This window comes from Oncorhynchus nerka, linkage group LG21 (genome assembly GCF_034236695.1).
Source record: "Oncorhynchus nerka isolate Pitt River linkage group LG21, Oner_Uvic_2.0, whole genome shotgun sequence".
NCBI lineage: Eukaryota > Metazoa > Chordata > Actinopteri > Salmoniformes > Salmonidae > Oncorhynchus > Oncorhynchus nerka.
Genome location: NC_088416.1, coordinates 34,220,170 through 34,231,234, shown reverse-complemented (window position 1 = coordinate 34,231,234; position 11,065 = coordinate 34,220,170). Strand labels below are relative to the sequence as shown.

The 11,065-nt window shown below is 41.0% G+C and overlaps 1 protein-coding gene and 1 long non-coding RNA gene across 2 annotated transcripts; both read left to right on the top strand.

Moving 5' to 3' along the window:
* Nucleotides 1-3,903: 3,903 nt before the first annotated feature.
* On the top strand, nt 3,904-5,762 carry LOC115110912 (phosphoinositide-interacting protein-like). The gene is made up of 2 exons (XM_065006781.1): nt 3,904-4,050; nt 4,663-5,762. The coding sequence occupies exon 2, from the start codon at nt 4,688-4,690 to the stop codon at nt 5,090-5,092; it is 405 nt and encodes a 134-aa protein (XP_064862853.1). The 5' UTR covers nt 3,904-4,050; nt 4,663-4,687; the 3' UTR covers nt 5,093-5,762.
* Nucleotides 5,763-6,509: 747 nt separating this feature from the next.
* On the top strand, nt 6,510-10,173 carry LOC115103647 (uncharacterized). Its single transcript, XR_003859622.2, has 3 exons — nt 6,510-7,136; nt 7,645-9,620; nt 9,726-10,173. It is a non-coding gene; the product is annotated as an uncharacterized LOC115103647 (long non-coding RNA).
* The last annotated feature ends 892 nt before the right edge of the window (nt 10,174-11,065 follow it).

Sequence of the window (11,065 nt, the reverse complement as noted above, 5' to 3'; positions counted from 1 at the left end):
TAGAGAGAGAGAAAAAAATGCACTGACAAAGATGTAGAGATGGGTCTGATCCTTCACCATTACTAATAGATAAGGCCAGGCTCGTAAGAGATTTAAAGATTCAAAGAGGATATAACGAAAGACAGCTTTCTTAAACTTAATCCTCAGTGAGCCCCCATACTTTAATATAGAGCCAAACCATGTGGCCAGTCTCAGTTCAATCGGAAGCCATCAACAACCTTCAATGAACAATCCAAGGCAGACATCAGCGCAGAAGGCAAACAGAGCACCTTGAGATCATCCAGGGAGTGTGGCGGGCTCCATCCCTGCCAATTACCAGACTGAGAAAACAAATCTGTCAGAAATAAGACCTGCCTGAGCTATTGATCTGTTTATACAATTCACACCTTCCCAACTGCATGCATTTAGTGCTCTCTCTCCCTCTCTGTTACTCCCTCTGTCTCTCTTTCTTTCTCTCTCTTTGTCTATCTATCTCCCTGACACACTTTAGCAGGGGTGGCACAGTGCAAGACATTGACTTCACAATAGCATGGGAGCCAGGAACAAGAATCATCAGGAAACTACATGTGCCCTCCTTTGAGTGCAACCTGGTCTTAAAGCATTTTGCATTATTCCTTACGTAAACCCATGATAATCCATTTAGTATGATATGTTACATTTAGTATGGTATGTATTCATTTGTGGATGTCCATCACCCATTTCGTATGATATGCTATGAATTACAATTTGTATTATATGTTACGAATTTGCTAAACTTATGATATGTTATGAATTCTAGCTAGGTCGATAACGTCAGGGTTAGGGCTAAGGTTAGGGTTAAGTTTAGGAGTTAGGTTGAAGGGTTAGGGTTAGGGGAAGGGTTAGCTAAAAGGGTTAAGGTTAGGGGAAGGGTTAACTAACATGCTAAGTAGTTTCAAAGTAGCAAGTAGTTGAAAAGTTGCTAATTAGCTCAAATGCTAAAGTTGTCCATGATGAGATTTCAACATGCAACCTTTGGGTTGCTAGATGTTTGTGTTATACACTTACCCATCCACCCCGACAAACCACCCACCTTAAGTTTTTGCCTTCAGTAACCATCTGTCTTGTGTAACCATACCAAACGTAACCTATCATACTAAATGGAGTGTCCCAGATTTACATACACAATAATACGAGACTGTTGAGTGGTGTGCTACGTGTTTCTCTTCAGTAGCGATTAATACATACGAAGGCCTTGTCAAAGGATATGGGAGAGAATTAGAGTATAAGTAAATCCAGCCTACCAAATAAATGTAATATGATCTATTTCCTTTGAGGAGAAGGTGAGACAGAGGGGACATGCCGAGTTTGGATCAAATAAGTATAGGTGAATAAGAGACAAATGAATCTTCAAAACCTGAAGGGTCTCCTCCCATGCAGCTTCTCTCAGCAGTCGAGTGGACAAGTTGAATTAATGCTGCGGCTGTTGTTTGCCATCAACCAGGGTGCATGGCTCCTCCTGTGGGCCTTTCTAGCAAATGATGCAAACTTGCCATAGAGAATAATTAGTCACCTGGGTCTGCAGTGATAGTGAGACAAATCAATGTATTCTTCTGAATGCTATTTATGTCTGAGGCTGAGTAGATGTAGCTGACTCTGGAGGGTTCATCGATATTTAATGATGAGCTGTTTAGGATCAAGAGTCAGTGTTACTTTATTCATCCAAATGTATTTTTCTCTTTCATCCTCCCTCCGCAAAAAAACAGGGAGTCTTACCATGTATCTTTGATGCGCATGTCTGCAAATAGTGTACACACTACAATTGACCAGTCAACAGTCATGTCTTTTCTCTCTTCATCCATTTATTAACTAAGTTTATTGATAGAATATGAGGTAATAATAAATGACTGTCCGTGTGTGACTACTCTAGGTGTCTAAGACCAAAGTAAATGGACCATTCAAGATAGATTTAACACATCATAAGCAGAAGCTGGCACATTAGAGGCTAATACATGTCTCACATATAGAGGTGCACAAAACTGTTACATTCTGAGTAGTAATTCTGCTAGGTAGAGGACGCAAGTATGAATCCTGGTGCACAATCTCTAATGCAGAGCCGAGATAGCAAAACCTAGTAAAGACCAGCATTGCCCTCTAGTGGGAAATATTGCCTACTGCACCACAAATACATTATTGTATTATTGTACAATATGGTATTTTTGCTTAACATTGTAAGAACACACCCAGCACGAGTCATTCACATGGTGCAGTCACGACTCACGACAGAGAAACATGAGAATAATTCAATGGAGAGCACTTGTGCAAATTGAGCTTTTCTATAGCAAATTCTAGCCAATTCGAATGAGCCCTTTTCCCTGCCAAGGAGCTCTTTGTGAATCCTGATTGGATTAAACAAAGGGATTATGTTGCAAAAATCAATCGTCACCAACTGTCACCAAGTTTTTTCCCAAGTCAACATACAATGTGCCAATCTAAACTAACTGTAAGCGATGAGATCATAACTTCAATGGAACACCAATGAGGAAAGAATGTATACGACTCAACAACCTGACGAAAGTCAATTGTTAGCTATAGATGGGTGCATTGCAAAGAGTTTAGACAATGATCAAGTATTGAAAATAACATTACCTACACTCTAACAGAAAACTGGCATTTATACCCTAATTTTTGTTATTATCGACAGTAAAAAAAAACTGAAACATTTTACTGCATCATACTCTAAATGATGGTGCATTGTGGGAGGCAAAAAACGTCTGACCACTAGTGGGTGCACGGTATTGTTGTTTCTGGCTCATTAACACATTATGAGGCGGGTCTTGTAAGAGGCTATATTTATTGCACCCACGACTGAGAATGCTGTACCAATATAACTCGTATGTGGTTATAATGCCCTATGAACTTAAAATGTTTAGGGGACAGATTGGAGTCTTAAACCGAGTGACTGTGGAATCAATCAATCACATTTTTATTTGTAGTGGGTGAGACTATTTTTACAGAAACCTATGGAAACTTCCACCTTCTCAAGAGCAGTAGTTTGCCCAAGGTCTAAACTAGATCGTTTTTGTTGTAGACTGGTGGCAAGATGGCAAGATGCAGTAGATGATATCCTTTGATGGAGTCACTGTTGTTGTTTTTGGTGATAGTGTGATAGTGATGGCGTTAGGCTACCATAGATTGTGTAAGAAGTGTGGTAGTTGTGGCTGGTAACGTTAGTGTGGGTGCTGTCTCTGTGTTTTTCTTTATTTTTTTGTTTAGTACAATGTTTTGGAAGATTTTTTCCCCAACTGAAGGCCCAATAGCGACAGTTTACCGCTGGCATTATGCTCTTGTGTTGAGTGTACACGCTGACTACTTCCTAGTGACCTCTTGCCAGGTCCCCCCTGCCAAAGAGGTTTCTAACCTCAAGGGTATTTTCCTGGTTAAATATAATAAAATAAGAACTACTAGCTGATTTCCATACAGAAGCATTGAGAAGTCACAGTGGTGGGTGATGTCAGCCATTTCCAGTGCCCTGCCCTGCTTTCCCCTCTCATCTCTAATAGTCTTCCTGTACATTGATTTCTTCTCTCTCGCTCTCTCTCTTCTGGTCAGTTATAAAGGCTTTCAGACATTCAGATCAACAAACACTACCCTGTGGATCTGGGGAAGAGGTTTCTCTAACCACGACATGCATCTTCACATGAATTCTGAAGGCTCAACTCAATACTTGGGAGACTGGATGAAATCTCTCTAGGGACAGCAAGGCAAGCCCCTAGCCAAGGCAGGAAGCATCATCAGTACTAATTTAATACCAGCCATGGCAGATGCTGTGAGGGCTAGCATGAATAGGAGTCAGAAGGGTCTGTTGAGGAGGTGGAGAAACCATAAGTGGGGGGAGGGGGGGGGGTTGTTTTCTGGAGGTTATCTGCAGTGCATTCAGCTGGCCACACTGGGCTTGCGGTCCACAAACATCCACACCCAAAGCTTTTTATTAATTTTTTTCTCTCTTTTGGAATGGTCTCTAAGATCACTGAGATACTGTTACCACCGCAGGGATAACATCAAAGCTGCAAGTTCCTCAGCATCTCAAAGGTAGGTCTTTATCTGATCTCTTTAGATTTTGGCCTTGAGTTGTATTTTCTCAAGACTTGCCAAGAGCAAATACATTCTAAAAGTTGGTCATATGCTCTGTGCTCAATTTATGGCTTGGAAAGCAAGACGCAAACTTGAATTTGCAATCTGTTGTATCGTATTATCTCGCCCCTTTATCATGACATTGAAGTATTAAGTGAAAGTGATATGATACACTGATGTGTATCACTGAGGTGATATGATATCGGCTTCATGTTGAACTCAGAGGAGAGATCCAAGATAAAATAGGGTGCGTCCAAGAAGCACAAGAGGCCATTTCCTCTTAATGGATGCATTCTAACGCACTGGTGCCGTTCACATTTTTATTAGATTTTTTTTTACATACCTTTTATTTGAAACAACAAGGAATGCAATGTGAAATGCAGACTTCGAAAATATGACACCATATTATTGTTTAGAGTAGAAGCTATTCCAACCTGGATCCCTTATCCTTTAGGTAATAATTAATTAATTAATTCCACTCTAAATTCCAGCATCAGGTAAAAATAGACAGAAAGAGATAGGGATGTATGGGTCATTGTTGAACCTTCACCTTCTTCCACTGACTCCCAGGTGAGGAAGGGTAAGGCTAAAGGCTATGCCTGGACTACCAGAGAACATCCCCCTTGGGGAGTGCACCCTGCACTCCCAGTCCCAGGAGCAGCTCACTCCCCAGACAGAAAGCACCGTGTTCAGCCTGTCCCGTAGCGAGTCCCTCTGGACCAACGAGTCGGCCCGCAGCACATGTGAGATCTACTGGTTCCCATTCCACCTCATGTCCACTGGGGGCAGCATCTTTGCCTGCGGCTTCATCCTGAGTGGCCTGTATTTTGCTGGCTACTGCAGGAAGGCCACCAACATCCTGGGCCCGGCCTTGGTATCCATTGGCCTGATGGTGCTGGTGGTGGGCGTGGTGCTGATCCCCATCACCAAGGAGAACAGGAAGCAGCCCACCATGAAGAAGCCCTTCAGCTACTACAGGCAACCAGTCTTTAAATTATGAAGTGGGCCGGGCGGGGTATCCCTGTCTTGTATGCTGTGATCCTGGATAGTCCTCAGGCTCAAAGTCTGGTTGTCAGACCATTTAGTTTCCCAAAAGCACAATGGAGGATTTGATACTTACCTGTTGAGCATGGCTACACGTTCACATGATGCATGTTTGCTCTAAAGACAATTAACTTGTAGGGGAACATGAACCATTCTACCTTCTTCCACCACTACGGATGTATACAGTATTTTAATATCTGCATGACAAAGTATACATTATAACCAAGTTACAGGTGGTTCTTTGGCATTTGTTCTTAAGCATTTGAAAGTACTAGAAAATTACCATGCTGCCAAATAACACAATTATCAATGTAGTCCACTGCTTTTATGCATAATTGAGAAGAAAGGTGTGTGCATGTACATTGATGAGAGCAGGATTGAGTATTGACCGCATGCCTTTGTGGTAGGCTACTGATTCATGAATAATTAAATAAATAACACAAGTGCTTATTTTGGTTGGCCTAGTGGTTAGAGTGTTGGACTAGTAACCGAAAGGTTGTAAGATCGAATCCCTGAGCTGACAAGGTCAAAATCTGTCGTTCTGCCCCTAAACAAGGCAGTTAACCCACTGTTCCTAGGCTGTCATTGAAAATAAGAATTTGTTCTTAACTGACTTGCCTAGTTAAATAAAGGTAAAATAAATAACATTTGGTGATGGATGCATTTTCTTTTCAGCTGCAGGCTATACTCATCACATCCACAGCCATGACAGACTTCCAGTGATGTGTGTGTGTTAGATGTCATCTCTGTGATGCCAGTGTGACACTTGACTGGCCCAACAAATGTAATGTTTTTAGTGCCAAGAGGAAGTGAAGACATCGCACTTTTCATAGCATTTGAATGTCCTTCTCGTGACTGGACTGAAACTTTGATTTTACACAACCTCAATTTTAGAGTGACTATAAAATACCATTAGAATAATTGTGTTTCTGTTTCTGTTCAGAATGCCGTATGTGACTGACTAGGTTTGTCTAAATGTGGCAAATGATATCGACGTGGTCAATTTTGTTTATGTATAGGGTAGGCAGATTATTATTTCCACAACATTCCCTTATGTATTTTCACTTGTAGGTGAATACTCATTTGACTGGCAAATTACATTACGTCGAAAGAACTGAGTTGGCCTGCACACAAGCTGCATCATTTGCATCAAGCAACAACACCATATGCAAGACAACCACTTCTGGTGAATAGGCTACTGTAAAATAAGTGCGCCATAAGAAAGTATAGCTCTTTTTGTTTGTTTATTTTATGTGTTTACTGCTCAATTAAATTATAGTCTGTTATCGTGACAAAATAACTTTTTTTTTAAAGAAGAAGAAAATAATTGGTGTTCTGTCTACCTTCCGTTCTGAACACGTCACGTTGGGGCGGCTCTCACAGCAGGTGTGCTCTCTGGGTGCGAGAAGAATAGAAGGAACAGAATAGACGCACCTTCCGTTATTTTCAGGGTGTATCGACACAATGATGGACTTTAGACGCATAGGCGGGTGTGTGCCGTTATTTTTTCTGGCTATTGGTTTTGATGTTATTGGTTTTATTATCCTGTTCATTGGAATTTTTGCCAATTTGCGTATCGATGGCAGGTTTTATGGCGATTTCTTGATTTACAGTGGTTCAATTATAATTTTCATAAGTTTGGCTTGGTGGATTATGTGGTACGTGGGAAATATACAGGTCTCAGAAGACAGCTTTGGAACAAGCTTAATGAAAAATAAACAGAGTTTTGTACAGTTGGCCAGAAAGTTGTCAGAGAGGCTTTCCAAAAAATGCAAACATGAACATGTAACCACAAAGTATGCCGAGGAAAACAAGGTTAAAGCTGTGACGCCTTCACCTGTCCACGTCGCCTCTCGAATAACCTGGGGGAAATATCAGAATGGCGGCTATGACTCCAGCTTGGACTCCTTTCAGATGGAGAAGGAAAAACAGACACCAGATATACAGAACTTGGATGTGCAGACCCTCTCTAGGGGTAATGTTGAAAGGCTGTTCTGATTGTAAGTTTTGGGATAAGATGTAGGTTTCTAATAAATTGTGCATAATTTCAGGAAAATAAACGATGTTTCATTTTCAATAATGAAAAAGAAGTCCTCTCTGATAAACACACAAATCTCATTCAGCTATTTTGCTCAAAAAACATCATAAAACCGGTAGGCCTAGGTAACAATATTAGCTTTACTACAGGTAACTCATATTAGGGCAAGGGTTCCCAAACTCGGTCCTGGGGCCACCCAGGTGCACGTTTTGGTTTTTGCCCTAGCACTACACAGCTGATTCAAATAACCAACTATTCCTCGAGCTTTGATTATTTGAATCAGCTGCTTAGTGCTTGGGCAAAAAAACAAAACGTGTGTGTGTGTGGTGAGGGGGACCCTGAATTAGGGGACTGTATTGCCTAATTGTAAAATGTAAAGTAAAATGATAATCTGGAAAATGTATACACCTGTATTCGGGATGAAACATTTTCAGTCTATTGATTTGGTATTTTCTCATTTGAATTTCAAGGTTCTCCGTAACACTTTCTGATCCCAAGACTACCTTCAACACTGTACACTTCACGGAATGGGACTACAGACAATTCAGGACATTAATCAGTACTGGTCTGGACGTTAGTTCTTGACAACAAAGACTCATCATTATGGGGTGAAATGACCCATAGTCCTAGGGATATAGGCCTACTGTAGATATTGCTCTAAATGCATGTTACATTGTTTTCGTTTTTTATTTATATATGAATTATTAATGTAATCTCCATGTGATGTTATGTGAACTTTTTATGTTCAAGGATCAATATTATGTGGAAAGGCTATATTTTGTCATATAAACATATCGACATGTTAAGGTTCATCGTAGCCATTTTCTAGAATAGTCTCCGACGGAAATCCTAGAGGCCCCTGTCTGAACGGCAGGTATTTGAACACAGACTCTCCCCAAGCCAGACCCAGAAATGCAATCACCTGCATTTACAATTGTTTTACATAAAAACAGTAGTCAGGCAGGTTTGCCTGTGCCACAACAATTATATTGCCAAAGCAGGCCGTAAACAAAACGTTGTGTGGCCTGGGGCACTGAGCTTGGTTTCACCTGTATGTTGACATTACATGGACATTTGGGCTATACTCTTTTAACTGTTCACTGAGTAGGCTGATTTAGTTTTTATTCATGTGCGTAAACTCCTAAAATGTATATTCCACCAGACTGCATTTTTTTTAATGTTGTGAATGATTTTATATTTTATTTCTTAATATTCTTTAGATTTCAGTTGCCTTAACAACATATAGCTTTTGTCTAACATGACTGATAATGAGCGTGTGCATATCAAGTCATTGTACTCAGGGCGTTGCCTGTCTGTATGCTAAGTATGACCTAATCCTGGCCTGTTGACTCTGCTTTGCGGTCCGTGGTTGAATAGGTGTTGCACAGAGGTAAACCAAACTCCCACGACTGTCTGACTGGTCAAACCAGGTACTTAAAGGGTGAGGTTTTTCACTGCAGTTCCTCTTTCTGTCATGATGTAGGAAGCATGAAATAATAAATAATTGTGGAATGCGTCCAGTAGGCCTTCTGCAGGCTAAATATAAACTGCTGATAAAATCACTGAAATATATCTTCCCAACATACAGTATCTTTTCCCACACTGTTCATAATGTTAGATGTTATACATATATGCTGATGTCATAATATTCATATGAAATGCATTATTATTTTATACACAGAGGCATGGTGCATTAGTTATGTATTTTAAATATACATCCAATGATCTTGATAAGCATACAAAATAAAAATAGTTATCTAATGAGATCATCCATTTTAAGCACTGTCATTACATTGCTGCAAGTCAGGGATTGCTAAGGAATGAGGTTGGACCATTTGGCCTTTAAGTTTTAATGGATCATTCAGAGTAGTACAACCTGTTGTGGTTGGATACCAGTTCTGCTGCTGTTTCCTACAATGGAAGAATTTGAAGGCTTGCTGAAAATCCGAAGAATGCGACTTGCGTTTTAAAAAGGTTGTGGCTGTAAAGGCCTCTCCTCATTCTTGTAAAGTCCTCAGCCGGCAGGAACCCAGACTGCGTTCATGTCCCTGCTATGGATACCTCTTCTATGGGTCGCTGTGTTTTCTTTCTCATCCTGGCTTTGGTCTTTGATGTTGTCGGTCTGATCCTATTTTTCCTGGGGATCTTTGCTCCTCTGAGTTTCTGGGACTTCTTTGTGCTGTCGGGGCCCCTGCTCATCTTCCTCAGCCTGGTCTTCTGGATATTCTGGTACCTGGGGAGTCTCACAGTGCCTTACGAAGAGCTCATCTTGCCAAAGTGACACCCAAACATGGTCAAAGGTGACCCACCTGACCAATGGCTGGTCCCCTGGACTGACAGCTTGACCCTCACAACTTTAAGGAGTTGACAGAATTCTGGATTATGGGTGTTTGACCATGTTTCTCATTGGACTGTGAACCGGAGACCCTTGTTTTCTTTAAAGAAGGTTAGAGCTTTAGTTCAAGCGGTGTGTGTTTGTTTCTAATGATGATGAATAATGATGAAGACATGGCTGTTGTTTCAAAAAATACATATACTTTCCTCTGTCCAGGAACCTGTTGGACCCTGGAACAACTCCAGTTGGAAGTGAAGAATGGCATATGCACCCTATTCTACCCCTATGATGAAGAATGACAAGATGTCATGTACAGACAGCCAGGATTTCATCTGTGCTGGGTTGAAGTGGGACATGAGCTCGAAAGCACTTGTGTCCATCCTTAAAGACTGCATCAGCACATATAACTCATTTTATAGTATGTGTAAAATAATAAATATTTGTTCAAATAAATGTTTATTTTTTAATGTTTTATCCTCAAAAATAATATCAGAACGAGAGGCTTCAAAATGTGACAGACTCAACATTTTGAATGACTCATTGATTCATGAAGTGCCTTGAGAGACTAGTCAAGGATCATATCACCTCCACCTTACCGGCCACCCTAGACCCACTTCAACATGTCCACAGACGACGCAATCATCATCACACTGCACAATGCCCTATCCCACGGCTGCCCCAGGTGGTGAAGATAGGAAACAACATCTCCACTTTGCTGACCCTCACTGGGGCCCCACAAGGTGCGTGCTCACTGCACAATGCCCTATCCCATCTGGACAAAAGGAATACGTACGGTAACTGCACCACCATCAACCGCAAGGCTCTCCAGAGGGTGGTGTGGTCTGCACAATGCATCACCGGGGGTAAACTACCTGCCCTCCATGACACCTACAGCACCCAATGTCACAGGAAGGCCAAAAAGATCATCAAGGACAACAACCACTTGAGCCACTGCCTGTTCACACTGCTACCATCCAGAAGGCGAGGTCAGTACAAGTGCATCAAAGCTGGGACCGAGAGACTGAAAAACAGCTTCTATCTTAAGGCCGCCAGACTACTAAACAGCAATCATTAACTCAGAGAGGCTGCTGCCTACATTGAGACTCACTCACTGGCCACTTTAATAAATGGATCACTAGTCACTTTATACAATGCACTCTAAATAATGCCACTTTAATAATGTTTACATATCTTACATTACTCATATCACATGTATATACTGTATTTTATACCATCTATTGCACCTTGCCTATGCTGCTCGGACATCGCTCATCCATATACTTACATGTACATATTCTCATTCACCCCTTTAGATTTGTGTGTATTAGGTAGTTGTTGGGGAATTGTTAGATTACTTGTTAGATATTGCTGCACTGTCGGAACTAGCACAAGCATTTCGCTACACTCACATTAACATCTGCATGTGACCAATAACATTTGATTTGATTTTGATTTATTTGAAGAAGATTAGTGCTAAATGTACACCCTCCTACATATTTATTCATTGTAGTTAAAACTTTTAGTTTGGCTTTATACTACAGATTTTTGGATCAAAT

Bases quoted from the DNA above. Each gene is read 5' to 3' on its own strand.
- LOC115110912 (XM_065006781.1), top strand. From the start codon at position 4,688: ATGCCTGGACTACCAGAGAACATCCCCCTTGGGGAGTGCACCCTGCAC.